The 24,222-nt window shown below is 37.4% G+C and overlaps 1 protein-coding gene across 1 annotated transcript in view; it reads right to left on the reverse strand.

Moving 5' to 3' along the window:
- Positions 1 to 24,222, reverse strand: part of NSD1 (nuclear receptor binding SET domain protein 1) — a 73,145-nt gene that overhangs the window by 37,648 nt on the left and 11,275 nt on the right. Inside the window, exons 3-5 of the mRNA XM_083352944.1 lie at positions 7,913 to 8,048; positions 3,209 to 3,381; positions 840 to 2,436 (exon numbers count right to left, since the gene is read on the reverse strand). Of these exons, the coding sequence (XP_083209070.1) occupies positions 840 to 2,436; positions 3,209 to 3,381; positions 7,913 to 8,048 (1,906 nt within the window). The remainder of the gene's footprint in view (positions 1 to 839; positions 2,437 to 3,208; positions 3,382 to 7,912; positions 8,049 to 24,222) is intronic.

Genomic DNA, 24,222 nt, shown 5'->3' on the forward strand with positions numbered 1-24,222 from the left:
ATGTCAAAGAACCAAGTTCTAGTCTACCTTTCTAAAAATGATTTTTATCTCCAGGGTTTCACAGTACATCCCACCTGCAGATATAGGAAATCAAACAACCCACTTGAAGTTCTTATTATAAACAAGAAAACATTACTCAGCTAAAAGGTTTTCACAAACTTTGCCTGTTAGGAGTCTTATTTAATCACCCTGAAAAGCAAGGAGAAGTCTCCCACTCCATCAAAATAGTTTCGTTCAAGTACCAGCCAAAGATGGCCAAAATATTTCCCCTCCTGCTTTCCTAGAGCTACTGATGTGCTTACCAGCTTTAGAACTGCTTTGGTTAAAACGCTTCCATCGCTTTTTGGGTGCTACGTGGCTTACATCTTTAGACTCATCCCCCATGGAGCCTTCTCTATTCAGTCCTGTTTCCAACTCTAGGCACACCCCATTCTCAAAGGGCCTGTAGCTCTCTTTCTTTTTACCAGATTCTGACATCATTTTTATATGAACTAAACTGCCATCAGAGGAACTTGAGGAGTCTTCACCAGGGGAGTGTCGCACCAACTCCCAAGGTACTTTCCTTGCAAAATCTTCCTTGGTTCTGTCTAGAGATCTAGCAACTGAGCTTTGGGTAGCTCTGTGCTGGTGGGACACACTCTCTGCTGTATTGAATAAATGTTTTAATGATTTGCTCTTTGATGTTGTGTTAACTATTGGTTTAGATAGGTGCTTAGATTTTGGATAGCTGCGCCTTGCGGTGCAGTGTGTATCAGGAACAGCCGTATTTGTGAGTTCCCTTTTTTTAGCACCAAGATTGATCAACTTGGTTGTGATAGCATGTGAAAAAGAGGACTGACCTTCTTTGGGTTTATGACATTCTGGTTCTTGAACACTGTCTTGATTTTTTTCTATTTTAGGAGTTGCTCCCATTGTAGTCAAAGATGTCAAATCACTCGGAGTATCACTTCCAGCACTTTCACCACTGCTAGAACTTCTGTAGGAGACAATGTTCTGAGTAGTCATGATCTGTTTCTCTTTTGTCTTACTGTCATGCATATCTTTCAACATCATCAATAAGGTGCTGTATTTGTAATCAGGCTTAATTGGCAAGCGATTCTGCCCCGAGACAGATGAAAAGAGAATGGGCACGGCAGTCTTAGGTGACCCACCATCTTTAGCTTTATCATTCATGGACCTATAGGACAGCTCCTTCAGTTCAGAAAGTACGTGTTTCACAACAGCTGTTTCTATTTCAGCAGAATCACAAGATTTCTCGCTAGTGCTGTTTGGCAGTTTAGAGCCATCGAGCTTCCCACTTTCGGCGGGTGTATCTAACTGAAACCCAGGAGCACCTTTGGTAGTAGAAAAGCAGCAGTCAGGTGTACATTCCTCCTTCTTAAGAGATGATTCTGTGGCAGCAGCAGATCCTTTATGTTTGCATTTTACAGTTCTGAACTCAACCTGTCTAATATCCATGTGACTTGTAAACCCTTTGCTTTGGAGTGTAGTGTGCTTATCTACCGTGGTAAGATTGTCCTTCCTGTAAGCAGATGCCTTCCTCTCAGCTTCAAAGGATGGCTGCTGCAATTGCTCACCTCCTGTTTCGACATGGGTATTCCTATCGAAAGAGCCTCCCAGAGGTTTCTGATTCCTGTTGCTACTTTTGGGGAGAGATACAGGACGTTTAATGCTTCCTTGCCCCAAAGACAGTTCCTTTCCCGTTTGGTTCACAGAGTCACAAATTTTTAGATCTCTATATGCTGCTGCCATATTTTGGTCAAGAGGCTCTAGATCGCAGATGCCATCAGAGTCCGTTTCTTTTTTTCTCTCATTTCCACCCTCAGTTCCAGAATATGGCTGCTGTTGTTTTGAACTGGACATGAAGCCGGAGGGGTTTTTCTTTTTCTTCAAATCTATTTTGTGGGATTCAAGTTGGCAGTCTCTTTGAGAGATGTTATAATCTGCTTTCTTAGGTTTATTTTCAAATTGCCTTTCCCCGAAAGAAGAGAGCAAGTAGTTTTCCACGGTACACTTGGAACCTTTAAGGCTTTCTGCTGCTCTGCAAAGTTCATGAGATGCCTGCTTATCTGGCATGTTTTCAAAAATTGTATTTTTAACTTTGCTCATTGGCACTTTCCCTTCACACTCTCTCTTAGTGCTGCCTTTTTTCATTCTACTCCCCTTCCTTGCATCAGAGTTCTTCCTCGTTTGTGATTTAGTGAATATTTTCCCTTTATCATGGGAGAAATGTTTAGAATCAAACGGTAATGGTTTCAAACATCCATTCAGATGCCTGCTCTGCTCGTTTAAGGAATCCTTTTTACACGATCCCATTAAATGGACGCTCTCCAATTTGCTAGAAGTCCGGATACACTTTTTCATGCCATTCTGCTTAAGATATTCAGTTGTAAGGCCGACGCTGATCTCCCATTTAGCCATAAATTTCTTAGGAACCTTAAAGTAAATGAAGACAGGACAAGAGAAAATTAGAAAATAAATATGTATATGCAAATGATAGTATCACATTCAGACATTACCATACTTTCCTTCACAAAGTTTATTTGCAATGTATAACAAAATTTACAATGCAGATTTGAGCAGCATTATTCAGGTAACCTGACTAATACTGATTCTAAGTGAAGCCTAATGGAATTGTTAAGGACTCCATTGGTCAGCCTGGAATACTTCAAATCCCCTGGAGAGTTAATAATAGCACTTCAGAATTGGAAAAAGGAATGCAGAGTTAGGAACCAGAAATAAACAAGTTCTTACTGGAACCATTATTCTAAAATAATAGAATATAGTCCCATCCTGGTCATCTTATTCTATACCTGCACTTCAAATGCAAATGCTTCATCATTAGAAATATTGTGACCTGTTATCTAAATTATCAGTTCTACCGGTTTATTAAAAAAGAAAAGGAAAAAGGTCATTTTCTAATCCATTTTAGGCAGCTCTCTGAATATACTAATACATAAAACATTACTATACTAACAAGTTTCAAGTCTCAAATTATATCAGTCATTACAGCTTGAAACATTACGGCCATAACCAAAATAAAACTGAGATCCTACTAATTTCAATAAGGTATTTTATATAAGTGATTTCATTTCAACTGCAATCTATGCTTCTTTCAACAAAGTTCACTTTGGCTGAATCCTTACTTATATGTGCTATGTTTGAGCAAGAAGTCTAAACACAGGAGGCATGAGAACAAGAGATTTACCTTGTGCCTGTAACCTTTCTCTTTTTGTTTCCCTCTTCTCCGAAGGACAGGTAGTTCTTCAAACTGATGTCTTCCTTCAAAAATCACAATAGCTTTTCCTATCACCCAGGCTCTTTCGGATGGATCACCCAATACTTCCACATAATACTCTCGATATGGCTTGCGGTTAGTAACTATTGAAATAAAATTAGCTGTATTTACATTTTGTACTAAGTTCAGAAAAGAACAGCCTGAAACTGCCAATTTAGGTTTAGCAAATGGAGCCTAAAACAAGTTATTGAAATGCACGTTCATTTCCTTATAGGAGGGTCATTTGCATGATTTCTGCCAGCTTTCCTTTTAGAATCAGGAGCTCAAGGGAAATACATTACTTTCCAAATATACACCCCCAGAACATTTAATGACCAGTAACAATGTTTTTTTTCTGTCTGTGATTATTTTATTTATTTAACAAATTTATATAGCTAACTCTAACTCCTAATTGTTGTAATCAGCCGAGTCACCTTGCAGTAAGATGGGCAGCAAACAAACTTAATAAATATGACTCCAGGTAATTTGCATGATTAAAGTTTCAAAATATAAGAACCCATAAACCCCACCACCACCACCACCCATGTAGTATGTAAGAACCCATTTCACTCTCTGTATATTTAAAAATGTGTTTCATTAAACTTCACCATTCTCAGCACCTTTTGATATCTTTCAACTTTTTCCCTAGTGGCTTCAAAGTTCACTGTTAAAAGAAGTAAACCAAACGAATAAGCCTTTCTCTCTTTAAATATCCTAAGGATTGCTCCAAAGCAATCTCAATGTTGCTAGAGGCTGCTTAATTTTAACTGAAGCTGCTTATCTCTGAAATTAAAAGAGCCAATTTGAGGTAGTGATTAAGGAGCTGGCCTAAAGACAGGAGACTGTGACTTTAGGCATGACAACCAGCTGGTTGAGTTTGGGTCAGCCCAAACCCACATCACATGGCTGTTATTATGGAGAAAATTGTTGGAGGAAGGAATATTGTATGTGTTTGCTACCTTGAATTATTTTTTTAAAAAATAATAAAGGCAGAATAGAAATCTAATAAATAAATACATCTCAATAGCTACTGCTTTATTTCATGAGCAAGATGCAGTCAGTCTACGGTGGTTCACTCAAAGGTCATCTGAGCTTCCTTGTTCCCCATATTAAGCTTCAGCTACTCCTATTATCCAGAAGTGGTGAATCCAGGCAAGGTCAAAAACCACTGAACCACAACTCCTGGCAGTTCAACATGGCCAATGAGGAGGACTACAGAGCAGTATCCAGCAACACTGGAGGATCTCTAATTCCTATGTGCAGTAGAGCAAACCATTTTGGGGACAGGAGGGAGGACAAAGTTAACCTTTTTTTCCTTGTCCATCAAGAGACCTTGAAAACTGCGCTTTCCTTGTGGCCATTAATTTTTTTAAAAAAATGCCTTCCAATGGAAACAGTGAGTCTTCTTTTCCAATTGGTGAATTTGTGTGGGGAGAGGAGGGTTTAGAAAAAACGAGCTGCAATTGGGGGAATGAAACCAGATGATACAACTGTGGTGTGTCTTATTACAGGTGGGGATGAGACAGCATATAGGGCGGAGGTACAAAAACTATCCATATGGTGTAGTAACAACAACTTGCACCTAAAAATTGGCAAGACGAAAGAGATGGCGTTAGACTTCCGGAGAAAAAAGGAGGAACCTGACCCACTTTACATCGGGGAGGACTGTGTAGAGAGAGTTTCCTCCTTTAAATTTCTGGGAGTCTACCTCTGTGAAGATCTGACCTGGAAAGTTAACACAACCCAGGTGGCTAGAAAGGCCCAACAGAGGCTTCACTTTCTTAGGGTCTTGCAAAAGAACAGGGCAGAACAACGGATAATGACCCTCTTTTACCGGTCTACTATAGAGCGTCCTCTCGTATGGTATTGTGGTTTGGTATGCTGGTCTGACAGCCGCGGACAGGAAAGTATTACAGAGGGTAGTGAGCACAGCACAAGACATTGTGGGCTGTTCCCTGACACCACTGGATGACATCGCCAGGGCTCGTTGCCTTGGAAGAGTGAGGAAGATTCTCAGGGATGACTCACACCCTGGATGGTATCTCTTTACTCTCCTACCATCTGGTAGAAGATATAGGAATATAGCCAGCCGTACCAACAGGCTGAAAAATAGCTTTTTATCCCTGGGCTGTTAGGCTTTTAAATGGGACATAATCTCTGTGAACTTATGCAGAATTGACTTGGGAGGCCGGTGTGTGGTGTAGTTGGTTCACACGGTGTGGTAGGATGGAGGGTTTGTTGTCACTGTGTGTTGGGGGGAGAGAGCACGGGGGGAGGCTCAACTAATCTCAATGTACACATGTTGTACTTTGACAATAAAAGTTTATTATCCCAGGAATCTCTATCCTTTCCACTCCCCTTTTCATGATTATTAGATGGCTATATCTGTATGTCCTCCTCCCTCCTCGCCTTATTCTTTAATAACACTTAACTAGGAGTAAAGAGATAGCTTTTTCCCTATCTCCTTTACAGGTAGTCCTCAACTTAAAAGACCAGAACTGGGACTGGAACTTCTGTTACTAAGCAAGGTGTTTATTATGAGGGGTCCTGAGCTTGGCTGTTTTCTTGCAGACATTACCCAAATGAAACCCCAAAGATGCTTTCTCCAAAAGGCAACTGGACCTTCCTGTTCTTTGGGACAACCATGATTTGGATGATTTGAGAATCTCCACATTTACCCAAATGGAGATAATATCATTAATGACATACATCGCTTGCACTGATGACGTTATCTAGTTTGGGTAATGAAACATCTGCCAGAAAACAACCAAGCTCAGACAGCATCAAGAACCCTTCATTTCAACCCTGAGCTACAAATATTCTTCTTTAAAAGGTGGCATGATCATTAAGCAAATCTGGTTTCCCTCACTGACTCTGCTTGTCAGAAGGCAGCTGGGAAGAACACGAATGGCAACCATGTGATCCTGGGATACTGCAACTGTCATAAATACATGCCATCCGCCAAATTTTGATCATGTGACCACAGGGATGCTATGATGGTTGAAAGTGTGAGAACCTGTCATAAGTTGCTTTTTTTAAGTTCCATTGTAACATCAAACAGATGCTAAACGACTAAGGAGGACTGTATATACTCTGTATTGCAATTAGATTTTTTAAAATATCCCCTTAACTACGATTGTTCTGCCGCCCCCTTCTACTGTAAACTTTATTTTTAAAGATATGCACTTTAAAAATGCCTTAGTAGTTGCATTTGAAGAATTCTTAAGAACTGAAAAAACCAAAACTATTGTACTGCATAGGATTATAGTTATAAATATCTTCACATGCATTTTTTTTTTAAAATCCAATGCATAAATAGCTGAAGTCAAAATAGATCAGTTTAAAATTTTGCTGCATGACTGCAATCATATGCATAATACACAGGAAGACAGAAATATTCTGTTCAAGAATATTTTTACCTCAAAACAGCTATTTGAAATACAGAATAACAGAGTTGGAAGGGACCTTGTAGGCCATCTAGTTCAGCCCTCTGCTTAAGCAGGAGACCCTATACCACAGGTCTGCAACCCGCGGCTCCGGAGCCGCATGCGGCTCTTTCAGCCGTCTCCTGCAGCTCCCAGTCCTCTGCCATGTGCAGTCAAAAAAAAAAAAGTGGGACTAAAAAAGTTCAACCAATCAATTCAAATATGCAGGGTAGGTGCATATCTCGCCTTGGCTCCACTCTTCAGTCAAACCCTGTTCTGCGCATGCACGCATGTACGCACATGTGCACACATTTTTTTGCGGCTCCCAGTTTTTCCTTTTGTGAGGGAACCGGTTCCGAGTGGCTCTTTCTCTGTTTCAGGTTGCTGACCCCTGCCCTATACCATTTCTGACAAGTGGCTGTCCAGTCTCTTCTTGAAAGCCTCCAGTGATGAAGCACCCACAACTTCTTTTTTTTTATTGAAAAGTTTTTCAATACATTTTATCTTTAACAATCCCTCCCCCCACCCCCCACCCAACCCTTCCTAGCCCTCCCTAACCCTCCCCCCTCCCCTTCCCCCCTCCCCGACTTCCCAGAGCTAAATACAAGGTATAAAGGTAAAAACAATAATAAACAACCATATGCTAACAACAATAAACTATTAAGTCTATCGCACTCTAGCTCATATGAAATGACTACAAGCAATACTAATATCACATAAAAAAAAGAAAAAAGAAAAAACTTATTCAAATGCTAAGTGAAACTTTTTAGTCCCATATTTGTTCTGGATATAATCAATCCACTTTTTCCACTCCATAATATAACGAAGCACCCACAACTTCTGAAAGCAAAGTTGTTCCATTGGTTAATTGTCCTCCCTGTCAGAAAATTTCTCCTTATTTCTAGCTTGAATCTCTCCTTGATCAGTTTCCATCCGTTGTTCCTTTGTCTGGCGTTCGAGAGCTTTGGAAATCTGGACTGTTCTGAACTTGATCCACTCTCAAAACAAACCCTTTCATTATGTAACAAATATTCTCTACTTCCATTCTCCCCATTAAGAAAATCTTATTCATGACAAGTATGACTAGCTTAGGAATGTTGTTTCTATTTCTTCCCTATCAATTGATCATGCAAATAAATCATTTACAAAATGCCACAAACTGAATGATCTTCATTATACCAAATTGCACAATGCAGGATGAGTAGATTACCTTTCATTTTTGAATGCGTATCTAATACAGGATCATGGCAAACTTTACAGGGCCACCACGGGCGTCTGTTGAACTTGGCCCATACAAGATCTCCAGCTTCATATTTCACTGGAGCAGGTTTCTTCTTGGTTCGGCCCTTTGAAGAAAAACAAGAAATCACACCAAATCAGCTGCTGAATTAGTTCTCATCCCTCCTCATTGTGAAAGTGCACCATACGAGTTGGAAATTAAAATAGTCAAAAGAGTATTTCATTTCAAGGCAGACTTAATTACAAAATTTTGTATAGAGTTAAATGTTTTAGCTGTTTATAACATTTATGTTTATAAGTTATACATATATAACATTAATGTTATAAATTACATATTGCAAGATTTTATTCCAGAAAATCAAAGAAAAGAAGAAAATCAAAGAAGGCACCAATATTGATATTTTGGTAAATAAATCTTATCAACTAAACATTTTAAAATCTGTGAACACACCCTAACTAGTTATTTCTGCTCGCCTCTGAAAGGAAAGAGCTCAGGTCTTAGCCATGATATTGCCAATAAAAATGGGGAAAGGAACTTACTTCTATTACTGACACAAAATATTTGATCACTGAGACCCTTTGTATCTTAATAGAGCTTTATTAATAACATCTTCCTTAAGGAGACTAGAACAGTGTTAGAAAAACAGTTTTTATTAGCATGAAAGGAACAAGGACTTGGATCCAGAATCTGCCTTTTTAGCAGATCACAGCACACACAAATCAAGAAGGCAGCTCAAGTATTAAAGATTCGCCACTACAGTATTGTAAAAGGAGGTAGCAAAATGGCAGACATCAAAAATAATCTACCCAAACAGAAATTCCTTCCACTTAAACATACCATGATCAAAACCAAGCCTCCCCACTTATCCTTTGGGAAACTAAGGGTGTTGCTATGAAGAACTCACAGGCATTCAATGTATCAAATTCAGCATAAGTGCAATGTATGCAAAAAATGCATCTTGGGCTTTCACTTAAACTGATTCACTTAATAAATAAATACATTTATTAGATTTGTTTGTTGCTCATCCTGCAGAAAGGTCTATAGTGCTGATATGGATTTTATTTACCATTTTAGCCTTATATCATATATTCACCCATCTGAAGGGCAACGAATCCAATGTTATTTGATTCTGAGAAGATATGCATACGATTGCACTGTTCAGTAATCATAACAGCTTCCATCTTAACCTACTAAATTATTGGTGTTATTTTTCTGTTAAATTAGATGCTCAATCTAGATATGCAACCTCTTTTATAAAATGATTCCCTCCTTTCCCTGGACTGTCCCTGAATTTTTTAAAAAATATTCTATAATATCCTTTAAACTGGTGTAATTGGTACATTACCTATTATGGCAACAACTGGTGGAAATAATTCTCCGATATAAAAGCCATGCTTGTTTCTATTCAGTCAAATAGATAGAATCTATTTCACATGTGCTATTAAAACTCCCACTGACAACTGAACTTACTTTTCCCAATTGCTATTCATTTAATATTGTCACTGTGACCAGAATACCATTATCCTTCCTTTGGGTGACCACTTTTCAGAAACTTCTAAGAAAGTTGCAACATTTTTATCCAACAGCTATAGCTCTTAGAAACCATCTGGTTCCTCCCAAACACTATTGTTAGCTGTTCATTATTATCTCAGGATTTTCGTTCTTAAAAAAATATTTTACTATATTTATTGTGGGGTTGGGTCTTTTGTGGGGGGATTTGATCTTGGGCTTTAAATAATAAACCCTGAAATTTAATTATCATTTTAAGATATTACAATGTGACCATGATAAATTAATTACTTATATAGATTTCTGAACTGTAATTAATATTTTTAATGGCAATCATCTGCATAATTGCAGGGAAATTATATATGGAAAAAGGAATGTTATGCCAGCTGAAGCAGGAATAATACTGCATTCTCTGAAGAGGTATAACCCAGAGTCAATTGGAGTTGGGTGACCAATAAATGTAAAATAATAGTAGTAATAATAGAAACAACCCCCTTCCACTAGGGGGCACTCTACACATGCCTGAGGACAAGCCTTTTATTTGCTGAGCAGCCACTAGAGGTCGCTGTTTGGGTGCAAGTCTGTTATTGTCTCTAGCTTGAATTTGGACGCAAAGTGAGGCAACTGTTCCTTCTTATGACCACTAGTCATGAGCCGGTCTGGAACTCTCGAGGGACTTCCTGTCCGTATTAAGAGGACCAACCGTAGGCTATAAAACTGTGTCTGACGAAGGTTAATTTGCTCTTTGTTCCTAGTTTATAGCTAGAGTACGATAAATCACTTGCTTATCCAAATAAAATGCTTGCATAGCTTGCTATAAGTGTGAATCAAAGTCTCTCTCTGTATACAAGCTTTCACATGTGTTTCAAATTTGCAGACAGTTTAAGCATTTCCTACTAGGTAAAATTATTTCCAGGATCCAACTTTGTTACCACAAAACTATCCACTAATTCTCCCTCCTTTTGTTTCCTACCACTAAAAAATATTGTCTTTTGCATAAGAATAAAGGGATTTCTATACAATCAACTTCCTATTTTCAGGAATAATTTGTTTACTTCTTTTAATTCCAGAAACCTCAGAAGCTACTTTATATTAATATTATAACAGCATTATGTGCAGCCTCAACCTCTAACTAGACTTCATCTAAAACCTGGTCCTGCAAATGTGGACTTCAAGCATTTTCCCTTGCTCTTCCTTCTTTCTCCATCTCTGAAATCTTGTGTGCTGGGAAAGAGATCAGAATATTTCTAAAGCCTGGTTTTGTGTCTTTGGCTTAATAAAGCAATAGCCATAAAGCAGAGATTGGAATGTAAAAAACAAATTATCCTAAGTCTGAAAAAAATGTGCTTCAAATAAATAAGCAAAATCAGAATTAGAAAATGAGACCATTTTATGTCCTATTTGCAGTAAGCATGGGAACCTATCGGGGCTTCCAGAATGAAGAATTAGTGGTATCAGAATGTCTCACCAACGGTCATGTTGACTCTAGCAACCAGAAGATGCCGTTGATCAATGTCTGGAGAAAGAGATGTCTTCCCTTTTGCCTTACATAATATAATTTCTACGTTTATGACCAGGCTTATATATAATTATTTCAACATAAGGATTTTGTTTTTTTACTGGGGGATCCTAGCAGAATAGTAATTGCTAGTCTGAAGTTGATTTGTTGAAAAGCATTATAAAAACACTTCACCATCTCTGGCATATTATGCAACATCTGTCAACATGTACATATATTGTAATTATTGTTTACAAGTTCACAAGCATTACTGGCAATCTTCTTGTTCCTACTGGCATATCAAAGGAAGATTGTTACTTTCAATTCTAGACATTTCCTTTGTTAAGGATGTTCATTTGACTCCACTGTTAGGATTATGTAAATATATGGTAACAACCCCCCCCCTGCTCCCCCCCAATGCACAGTTCTATAAACTATTTGCTGGACAACAAGAAAAAGCAGTCTCCTCTTGCCTGGTAGGATGGAAAAGAGAGAAATTATAAATGTTGGATATTTCTAGTGGAACACAGGAAAGTTTTGGATAACATCTAACAGGAAATACCAACTAAGGAATGACTATAGCAGGCATAACACATTTGAGCTAATGTTTGCAAAGATTCTCATAACACACTATGTAAAATTTTAAAATCAACTCTATCATGGCTTTGCATAAATTATTCAACCCTGCTATTATAGCTTAGTTTCATGAGCAAATTCAGCTAATACGGTCAATTCAAGAGATCACTGTTAAAAACCTTGATTTCAAGTATTTATGGGATAGCAATGTTTGCATAATTATGTACTTTTATGGGTGTGGGTGTGGGTGTGTATGTATATAAAATAATTTTTCAATATGGTAGAAGCAGACAAAAAAAAGAGAAAATGAAAAAGAAATTAAAAATTAAAAAAAGAAATTATACAATAGTGCCTTCCAGGTTTTCAAAAAAATCTTTGTCATTTTATTCTTTGACCAAATTGGTCAGCTATGCCATTTTTGCAAGTTCGGATAATTTTATAATTCACTGTAGGCATTTCTTTGCTTTTCCAAGTTTTTGAATACAACAATTGCCATAGTTACTATGTAAAATATTAATTTACTTTATTTTTTTAATTCCTTGTCCATAAAATCCTGTAGAAATATAGTAATTCTGATTTCATCATATTAGTCTGCAATAGTTTCTGCATCATTGTATGGATTTACACTTTTTTGCTTTTTCACAAGTCACTATGCATGATAAAAAAGCCCTCTTCCTTTTCACAATTCCAACACTAGTTTCATATTCATTTATATATTTTAGATAGTTAGCCTGCGTCATATACCACTGACGGTACTTGCCTATTTTGGCTTAGTGCAATATGTGATCGTATCGTGTTTTAAAATTCATAATGCATAATTCAATATAAGGTTCTTTAAATGTGCAATGCAATTTCTACAAGTAATGATGTACCTACAAACATATCTCTTGTGATTCAATAGGCTCTACGTTCCATTCATTTTTAAAAGATTCTTTTAATTAAAAAAGTAATTAGGAATCTAGCATAACACAATGCAGAAACAGAAAAATCTAGCTTTATTTTTACAATATTTCCAAGAAAAAGCTGCTTGTAAGCATTCTTAGAAAATAGAACTACGGTGGGCAATGGCTAAAATGCAGGATGAGAATTGGGGAGATCTAGATGCAAGTAATAGAAATAGCCATAGAAATTCACAGTGTGAGTCTGGGTGAACTTAGAGCAACCGCCCTTTCACAGCCCAACTCCATAGGTTTGTTAGAGCTATAAAAATGAGATGGGATATAAACCTACCAAGTAAATAAATAATGCAAGGGAATATAAGAAATGTGTAGTGAATAGTTCAACACTGAATGTGGATTAAGATAAGGATGTGTGACATTCCCTTGAAAAAATATAAGGAACGCTTGTGATGACATTAGGGCAGGGGTCAGCAACCTGAAACAGTGAAAGAGCCACTCGGAACCGGTTCCCTCCCAAAAGGAAAAACTGGGAGCTGCAAAAAATGTGTGCGCACGTGTGTACATGCGTGCATGCGCAGAACAGGGTTTGACTGAAGAGTGGAGCCAAGGCGAGATATGCACCTACCCTGCATATTTGAATTGATTGGTTGAACTTTTTTAGTCCCACTTTTTTTTTTGGACTGCGCATGGCAGAGGACTGGGAGCCGCAGGAGACGGCTGAAAGAGCCGCATGTGGCTCCGTAGCCGCAGGTTGCAGACCTGTGCATTAGAGTGTATATGTAGGTTTAGTTTAGTATAGTATAATATTAGAAAAATGCAATAATATAGATCTACAACATACTACTACATAGATAATCCTTGACCAGTTAAACCCAAAATTTCTGTTGCTAAGTGAGACATTTGTTAAGTGAGTTTTGTCCATTTTATGACCTTTCTTGCCACAGTTGTTAAATGAATCACTGCAATTGTTAAGTTAGTTTCAAGTGAATCTGGCTTCCTCATTGACTTTTACTTGTTAGAAGGTTGCAAAAGAGGACCACATGACCCTGGGACACAGCCACTATCACAAATACGAGTCAGCTGCCAAGCAGCCAAATTTTGATCATGTGACCATGGGGATGCTGCAATGGTCATAAGTGTGAAAAATGGTCATAAGTCATTTTTTTCAGTGCCTTTGTATCTTCAAACAGTCATTCAAGGATTACCTGTAGTGTAGTAGTGTAGAATATAGTTCATAGTGAGTTTAGCAACACAATGTAGGTTTAGCTTAGTATGCAGATGATATCCATTTTAGCCATTACTGTTGGCAAAAAATTTAGATAATTTATAGCAAAGTTTATAGACCATATAATGCAATAAGGATTTAGACTTAAAATTAATATATTAAAGACAAAGGTAGCCACGTTGGGCAAAAAATTAAAATTATTCTGTATTACTTTTGTATGAAAACGCAAAGCAAATTTAAAAAATGAATATGCTTTGGTAGTTTACTAATTATGGGAAAATGGATATGTTGCTATGCAAATACTGGCAGCAAAACAATGAGTAGTACGTGGCCCGTTATGAACTGATGTTTAAGAAGCAAAGCTTTGTATGACAAAGTGTGCTTTATCTACTTCGTTGTGTGAAAGTGTGAGTTAAGAATATTAGGAAAAAATAACAGTAGAATGAAGCAGAAATAGATATTTCTGCAAAGATCAACTATTATTTTATATTGCAATGGAGTTTAGAATGGACAAATGTGCCGCCCTCACCATTATCAGGTGAGAAATAATGAAAACTGAAGGAACCAAAGATAAAATAATATCAAGAGTCTAGATGAAGACAGCCAGTATAAATATTTGTGCATCCTTCAAGCTGACAACAAGCACACTGAAGTCAAGAAGGTGGTTAGTGGTGAAAAAATCATGAGAATGAAGAAGATTGTAAAGTCTAAACACAATGGAGGAAATACCGTCAAGGCAATTGACATATGGGTAAGTCCAGTCATTAGATACACATCTGCAATAGTGGTCTGGGGTCAAACAGAACTAAAAGCCACAATGAGTAAGACCAGAAAAAGAATGACAGTGAATAATGCCCTTCACCCATGCAGCAATATTGAAAGGTGTTACTTACAGGAAAGCATAGGTGGGAGTAGAACATTACAAATACACCAGGCGGTTGAAGAAGAAAAAAGGGCATTAGAATAATATCTGAAGGACAATGAAGAAACACTGAACCTACTAGATCAGGGGTGTCAAACTCAATTTCATTGAGGGCCGCATCAGCATTGCGGTTGCCCTCAGGGGGCCGGGTGGGTATGGCCAGGGTGGGCGGGGCCTACTGGGTAGGCGTGGCTAGAGTGCATATGGCCTACTGGGTGGGCATGGCCAGCTCTACATCGTTCACATCAAGGGTGCCTATGGGGGCCTGGGCAGGAGTGGGACAGATCTGAGGGTCTCTGGCAGAAGGGTCTCTGGGCAAGGGCCAAGGCAGTGGAGGCCATTCCCTCACTGTTTCCAGGATGGCTTCGCGGGCCACATGAAACCACTTTGTGGGCCGGATCCGGCCCCCGGGCCTTGTGTTTGACATGTCTGTACTAGATCATGAAGGCTTAACTGAGAATTAGAGAGACCAAACTGGCATACAAAGAAAGACCAGGTGAAGAACAGAAAGGAGACACAGCAATGCAAAGTATTACATGGCCAGTACATTAAGAAAGTTGCCGCCAAAGTAGATAATAACAAGAGCTAGCAATAGGTAAGAGCAGGAAAACTGAAGAAAACGCAGAGAGGCTCATTCTGACTGCACAAGTCCAAGTCTTAAGAACAAATGCAGGCAGCGCCAGAATTGAGAAGTCAGCTACAGACAGCAAACGCCGTCTCTGCAAAGAAGCTGAAGAAACAATGAACCAGCTAGTTAGATGCTGCAAGATCACACAGACAAATGGAATGACAAAGTAGCAACAATACTGCACTGGAGTATCTGCAAGAATCACCATTTATCAAGAACTGGTAAGACCACAAAATAGAGAAAATAAAAGAAAATGAAGAAGCTAAAATGTTCTGGGACTTTAGAACTCAAACAGATAAGCACACTGCCACGTAACACCCCAGAATTAATTACAGTTAAGAAACACAAAAAAACTCTGCATGGTGGATGTTACAGTACCTGAAAAACAGCAAAGCAAAAGGGAAACAATTGGAAAATTACAAAATACAAAGACCCTCAAGTGGAGGCAAAACAACTGTGAGAAAAGAAAGCAAAGATAGTACCAAATAGGAATGGGCACCTTTTGGGTTCAATCCCAAAACAACTGCAGCCCCACTCATCCACCAAGTAACAAAATCGTCATCAAAAGGCAGCTTTACTTCAAACAGCTTACATCCTGAGATGATACCTTTAACATCATCAAACAACATCTGACTATTGCAGGCCCTTGGGAAGGACTCAATAGGACTCAAAAAAAGAGAGTAAAGATGGCAGAGATAATAAACTCAAATGGGAACGAATAAGAAGGGAGACTTCAGTCACGCCCACTAAACGTCTGGATAAAGAGCCAGGTCTTTGGGATCCTTTGAAATAGCAGTAGGGTGGAGGCCCTTCAAATCTTGGAGTAAACCTCATTCCACAGGTCTGGTGCTATCAGGAAGGCATGCTTCTCGGGTCCTGATAGACTGCATTGTTTAATGAAAGGAACCTGGAGTGTGCCAACCCTGCCGGATCAGATCAGCTGGGTAGATGCCATGGGAGCAAGTGGTCCTTCCAGCCCTCTGTCATGTAGGTTCTTAAAGGTAGCAACAAGCACTTTGTACCTGGAAACAAACTGGCAACCAATGCCGTTCCTGAAGCAGAGGTGTTATATGGGCATACTGAGACATAATGAGCACCTGCCCACACCAGTGCATTCCAGGCCAGTTGAAGAGACCTCAAAGTGAAGTAGTAAGTACAAAAGGCTGTGTAGGATGTGACGATATAAAAATAGAAAGGATAGAAAGTTATGGAGAAGTGTAGTTAGTGGAGCCGGTATAAACAAGATTTAGCTATACTTCCATTTTTAAAATCTAATGTTAATGTTTAATCTAGTGCAGAGGTCCCCAACCTTGGCAACTTTAAGATTTGTGGACTTCAACTCCCAGAATTCCCCAGCCTTCTGGGAGTTGAAGTCCACAGAAGTTGCCAAGGTTGGAGACCCCTGATCTACTGTTTTAATTTCTTTTGTTCATTATTTCTCACTTATTTTTGTGCATGGGTTATCTAACAACATAAATCATGAAAAATAACTTCACCAGTTTATTATCTTATAAACAAATATTTATGACTAACAGAGCCAGTGCAGCAGCCATTCTTGAATAAACAATCTTTTATTACAAAGTCTTTTATGACATAATCCACAGTAGGCTTTCAAAATTCCTAGGGGTCACAAGCCAAAAAGATGGCCATTCCTTCTCTGCATTTTGTGAACTGGGTCACTGTGACTTGCTATTTTATGCTGAGTTGTGGCTTGTTTTAATCATAGCTTGAAAATATAATAGTCATATAATGGCCTAGCAAGATTTCTGTCAAGTAGAAAAATTAGATCTCATATCCCTCATAGAAATTACTCATATTCAGGTAGCTAAATTACAAGTGAAGGAGAGTAAGTTTCTTCTTCTTTAACAGTTGTGTAGAGAAAATTTCAGAAGATTAAATTTGCAAAGGATAACTGAAGCACAAACTTTTTTTGTATCTGCTCATCCTATTCTAATATGAAGAGCATGCGAGTATTCAGCTGCAATTCTATGTTACAAGGCTTACAGTAAACAATGAATTTTAATGGGAGCTAATTCTGAGTCAACTTTGTACTGCACACTCATTTCTTCTCTAATCTTGTAGAAGACATAGCATGTTACCTCCAAACATACAAATTCCTTAAGATTCGGAAATTATGGTTAATCCAAACATTCTACTAGCCTGTACTGGGGTCCTCGCCAACAGCTCTTATCATCTTTGCTTGCTAAATGATTATGCTGGCTGGGGAGTTGTAACCCAGCGTGCCAGGAAAATATACATTGGAAAAAGTTAACAAGTAGCTACAATTTGGAATGTTTAATGGAATTCCTTTACATAATAGTTCTTCCTCAACCAACAGAAATATAGTACTTGAGTTTTAATTAGAAATACAAACAATTCAGAAAAAAATTTTTCCTACTGAAATAGCTAGCCTTAAGTGGGAGATTATACAAAGTATCGGTCTATGATATAGCCTTTCACTGGGGGGAAAACCCTTTATCAATTTTAGTATTTTTTTAAAGACTGCAAGAATCACTAAGTGAGAAATTGCAGTAACCCAAAAGATCACATTACACTGACCATTTCCTCTGGTTTGTCCTATTGAATAGAGTTAATCCTTCTTCAGCAACTGTTTGGAAGTTATGGCTACAATGAAAAAGTAGCTTTACAACCAATTTGTGCGTTTATGACCTTCACAGGTCTGTAAAGCAAAAGAAAGCTGAAGTAAGATCATAGACACAATCGTTGTTTCACTTAGTGACTTCTTTGTTTAATGACCAAGGTGCAGGTCCCAACAGTAGTAGCTAAACAAGGACTATCGGTAACACAGAACAATTGGTTAAAGGTTCTTCTCTTTATCTCTGTATCTTTTGAATCTGATTTAACTCTGTTGTCACTTCTTTTATTCAATAGGGAATGAGAGTCTATTGCTTTAATTAGTGTAGGATTATCCCCTATCTTAATTTTCATCATACTTAAACTAACATGTTATTCATTGCTTCTTGATGACCTTAACTGTCTATAAATACTTCCAGGTCCCATTTCAATTCTTGACAAGAGTACTGTACCACTAAGTTCCAATTAGTCGTCTTCTTAATTGCTTATCTGTTGTTTCCTAGCTGACATTTTTTAGTTCTCGAGTTGGCTAGAAGCATCAAATACCAAGAAAAGCTGAGTGGGAGCAATTAAACAACATGTACCAATAGACTTGCTTCTTCATATGAGACTACGAGTTCTTCTAAATTTTGACTTACCATGGGAGAATGGTTTTATCTTCTATGCCTTCCCAAATCAAAGCTAAATTTTACTTTACTTGGAATTTTACAGCAGCTAGTATGTAGGACATAAATATGACTATAATTGGTAAGCCAAGATTGAAAATGTATTAATTATGGCCTCACCTCAAATTCCAGAGCAAATGAACCACATAAGTAACACAATACTTCCTTGGTTAGCTGCAATTTTTGAACAGAATCTAACCATGCAAATCTCTATAAACAATTTGCTGATCCAAAATGTAATTCCCTATAGTAGTTAAGAATTAGCTATATATTTAATGCACACAGACACATACTACCCTTCAAGTTCCATTATATATCCAACTTAGATTTCTCCCCAACACATTTGAAAATATGTTCACTTAAAAATCACACATAGGTACCATTCTAATGTGTTTGGAATTCTCCTATACTAGATAAAATTATGACATTAATACAAGATTAAAATATGAACTCATGGCAGAAATTAAAAAATCAAGCCTAGCCAAAAACTTTCTTTTGAAATAGCCCACCTATCCATAGCTATAATTATTGCACATGTTCAAAAAGTACTTCATAATGCACGTTAAACTGGTTTTCAGCTCCGCTGAGCTTATTGAAAGCACCAATAATTGATGTTTGCATAAATTAATACTGTGTATTATCTACAGGGAATATTATTCCTATAGCTTTCTCTTTTTCTCATTAACTGATTTTCCTTGCTCATTAGAGAGGAGAGAAAATACCACACTCTGTAGCCCCCTATTGAACTGATATGGCATTCAATGGTCACATTGGTGTCCCCTTCCTGGTTTTATTTATTAATGTGGATTAAAGAATTTTCATTGTTTTTTTTAAAAAAAATGGAAGTATGGCCACAAATCAGTTACAAACAAGTTCCTTCTGCAAGAGTAGGACTTCTATAGTGTTTTAAATTGTTCAAACGTTAATGCTACAGATTGGACTAGGACTGTTTTGTAACTGGCTTTTAATTAATTCGGTGTGCGATTGGAAAAAACTGGGGGGAGGGAATCATGGGCTTGGTAGTATCTTGGACTAATTTAGAGCCTCTGTGAAATCTGAAAAAGTGTTCTACAGAGTAGAGAACTCAGGACAAGGAAAGAGATGGTACTGGGATCAGTCCCCAAAGAGAAGGCTGGCAGGGATGGGTCCTCTTTTTTCTGCTAGGAGGAATACTCCAAGAGGAACACTGCTTCATCCAACCAAGCCTCTGGCTTCTTGTATCTTATCCCCATATCCTATCTCAAACCTACCCATTCGACAGGCAAAGGTGCTGACATTAGCTTGATTTCTGTTCTGAACTTGTATACTACTCTCCTTATCATTATGCTCTAAAAAGCTATGGTAACTTGTAGCCACCTGAATAATTCATAAAGGTTATCTTCCAAACTTAAAATTCTGTGACTTGATATTTTCATGGTTATGAAAATAAAAGGGGTCCCAACAGCAAAGCTATGTTTATCCTAAAGAAATGTGCAATTTTCTTATAATCAAAATGTCACTCACTGGTGGTAAAAATTCCACATACTGCTAACAAACAAACTTTTTTTGAGAAAGCAGTTAATAATACTGGAGAAGATATGACATGAGCAAAGTGCATATGGAGACATTTTTGTGCAGGTACAGAGAAGTTGAGAACTGGACATGGGAATCAAAAACTCCAGATGACCACTAGATTGTAGTAAAGAAAGCTCTAACCCATTCTTGCCATCCGATCGTCATCTAGGTATTTGCAGCCAATCTGATAGCCCGCTGAGAAGAAGCTGCCACTGAGTAAGCATTTAGGATCCAGGCAGTGCATTTAATTAAGTAAGAGCATTAAGTATCAAAGTTATAATTTGGCAAACACATAAGACAATCATAAATATTAATACTATACTATAGCTTTAGCCCAATACACCTCTGAAGCATATCACAGTTCCCAGCTATTGTGGATTCTCCATCGATCATGCTGGAGAACATACTGGTTACTAAGGAGAAGCGCTTTTCAGCAATGATGTTCTTATCATCACAAACAAGTTCTAGAAAACAGACATGTTCAAAAGGCCACCCCCTTAATTTACATGTTCTGATATCAATCCCTTTTATCTATAAACATTGAAACCTATTTAACAATGTTAGGAAATGAGGGACACAATGAAAGTAGATGGAGGGATACAAAGTGACAAATAAATATAACTCTAGTATATACTAGTAGAATGGGGTGATCAAGTATGTAGATTTAGATTCGATTCTCCAAAGCCCCGCTGATAATAATAGGGAATGTGTAAAAAGGATAGGTTCAAATGTAATGCTAAGCTTGAAAGTAATTTTTTTTGTTCTTGATTTATTGTGATTATATAAAGTCAATCTTATGGCCTAGCTGTAATGTATTATGTGTAAATCAGATAGCTATGGTTTATTTCAGTCAGATAATTATGTTTTTTTAAAAAAAATCCTGGGTTAGCTTTATTATATATCTTACAAGTTGCAAAATGCCCTTACATACAGAACAAAATTTTAAATGTCCTACTTGTTTTAAGATATCCCTAGCACCCTTCCCAAAAGGTAAGAATGGAAAACATGGTGCAATTTTTTTTCTGTGACCTTTCACAAGAGTTGACAGCTGTAGTTCTTTATCCCTTTTATAGGAACTCTGGCTTGCATTAAATTCAAGTTAATTTGATTCATATTGTGAGCGGCTCAGTTATTTCAAAAGTTCAAAGAAGTCAAAACAATTTTAATCTAATCTGGACTATTTTCTTCACTGTCTCATTTGCTAGACTTTGGGGATCAACTTTTATCAACATTATAAAAGTAAAGAATGATTAGACAATATCTTGGCAAAGGGTATTTTGACTCACACCCCCAATGGCTTTGCTTCGTTGTTTAAAATTTATGGAATTTTATTTACATAGAAAATGTATTTAATTTTATTTTCTTATAACAACGTGGCTCTAAGACTGATTTAAGGCTAAACTAAGTTACAATAAAATTAAAACACTGCAGTCCTTTATAAAAGAAAAAAATACATGTTACCATATTTGTGCAACACATTGTGACCAAAGAGCAAAGGAACCCTCTCCAGAATTTAAAATTTGGGGCTTACTCATAAACAACACAAATGAGAAAACAGGAAATGGAAAAGTTGTTTCAATCAGTAATAATGTAGTAACATAATAATGATTTGTAGTTCTCCTTTTATAAATTTAGGACCTTTCTTTTCTCAACTGCATTAATTAACATGCCTATTAGTGATTCTAATTCCAAGCTTAACCTAACAATAAATTAAGCAGGCGTTCCCACCCCCATAATGATGTTTAATAAGCTACAGGCACAATAAAAGTTAGTATTCAGTGCTAACAAAATGGAATATAAAATGTACAGCTGTACCCAACTTACTGATGCCGCATATGAAGAATCTTAGCATTGTTGTTATTCCCCTGGTTGCAACAGTGCAGTGCAAGATGCTTCAAAAATTAACTGTGCAGCACCCGGTTTACAATCTACACATCTGCCCAATTAATGCTTTTTAAAAAACCCCAACTTTTCATGGTTGTTCAGCAGAAGCACCAGAAATTATCTACACACATAAGGATAGATCTGTTTATGGGAATCAAACTCAGGAGTCTTTATCACCAAAACAAGAAAGAGAAATTCAGACAGAAGTTGAAGTCTCACTATAAATACTATTTCCATACGACACCACTGCCTTGGAAAAGACTCCATATTTTTCTACAGAAATACTAGAATTTTCTTAAAAGTTAACATTTAGAAGATGAAAAATAAAAGAAAAATGTCTTTAAAACATCAGCACCTTGAAATGGCTATGGAGATTCTCAGTCATCCAGGTCAGAGTCATCCCAAAGATGCTTTTTCACGAGGCAGCTGGATTTCCTTGTTTTTTCTTTGAAGACATTTCGCTTCTCAGCCAAGAAGCTTCTTCAGCTCTGACTGGATGGTGGGGAATGGAAAGTCAAAGCTGAAGAAGTTTCTTGGATGAGAAGCAAAACATCTTCAAAGAAAAAACAAGGAAGTCCAGTTGCCTCGTGAAAAAGCATCTTTGGGACACCTTGGAATGGGGAAAGAAATAAAAAAAAGAGACACCGGACAAATGTATATATTAAATGTATATATTAAACGACTGTACTTTCTCTCAGTATTTTTCTCTTCCAACAGCACATAAAAGAAAGCACAAAAAGTTTCAAGGAGTCAAGCAACAGCCAACAACATGAATTATGCCTTGATTTTAAAAAAAATGCACCCCAAAATAATTAGTGCTGTAATAGACACCACTGGGTCAATCCATAAACAATGCTGCTAGATTAGACATACATCATGATTAATAGCAGAAATAAAAAGAAGCCATGTTCATGTTAAATTTCATTTTCCTGAGTACAAAATGAAATATTCCTGTGAATATTTCCCTTTTCCTGAATACATTCACCCAACCCACCAGAGTGGGAAGAAGGCAGGGCACGTTGTTGGCTCCATCTACTAAGGAAATATACCTGATGGGACCTAGAAGAAGGGTTTTCCATGCAGCGGTTCCCTCTCTTGGAACATCATTCCCTCAGAAATAAGGTTGGCAGCCTTCTTGCTACTTTTCTGGAAGGCCCTAAAGACCGTCAGTGTGCCTGAGGACCCCAGGATGATTCAGAGTCAGTCAAGTGGCTTCTATGATCAGGTTTCTGGGTGTTGGGTGTGTGTGTGTTATTTCTGGGGGGTTTATATTGATTTTTAATGTTGTGTGCCAGCTGGAGTCACTGAGTGTGAGTTGGGTGGCCATATAAATCTATTTAATAAGTAGCAGCATTTATTACTGATACCAGGAACTTTAATCTTAGCTCCTCAGAAGTACTAAAAATGCATTGTACAATGTATAATGGCTATGCATTGTATAACCATTATTTGCACTTTGAAATTTCTTGCTGCGGCATAAGACACAACTAATGTTTAAAACAGAATAAGATTTCTCAAAGTCAGTAGAATCAACTACTATAATTTCTGATTTTAAAAAATCCTTATTACAAAATGGAAAATAATTACTCCATACCGCATATCTGAGTAATTTCTTCCTAATACCACATTGTCCAGCTCTCTTTCTCTTTGACTATAATGCACTAAAATGCTCTTCCCCCCCCCCACACACACATTGTACTTGTTACTATAAATGAAAATGGATGTGGATGTTATCTTTTTTAGCAGCATAGACTGGACTGTTTTCTTACTAAAATAGAGAATAAAAATGAATTTCCATAGCCTAGTTGAATGCAGTATAGTCTCCAATTTATGTGAGCAAATTCCTTTCCATTTGTGAAAGAAATGTCAGGATAACACATTTTCCTACTGATAAATGAGGTATCACTGCTGAAAAAAATGATTCCACTCTTTGTCATGAGGAGTCCCCCCCTCCCTTTTTTCCTATTTTACTTATGTAGAAACTTATGTGTCGTAAGGCAAGAAATGTTATCTATGTATCTGTTTTGCCAAAGCATGGAATGGCCACCTTCCATTCTCTATGACCATATCTGAAAAACATTTGGAAAATGGGGCAGAATAGAAGACATCATCATGATCATCATCAATGTCTACAAGAAAGCAGCTCTGGCTTCTTAAAAAGATAAAATAGGAAGTAAAGATCATAAGGAAAGCTGAAGTAGAACATGGCAATGAGAGTGAAAAAAGCGTCCTGACAACAATTAGAATATATCCCTCACATTTAATTAGTTATGAAGAAAAAGCACTATAATATTCAAAGGAAGTTTAGAAAAGAAAATACGTAAC

This window comes from Vipera ursinii, assembly GCF_947247035.1.
Source record: "Vipera ursinii genome assembly, chromosome: 2".
NCBI lineage: Eukaryota > Metazoa > Chordata > Lepidosauria > Squamata > Viperidae > Vipera > Vipera ursinii.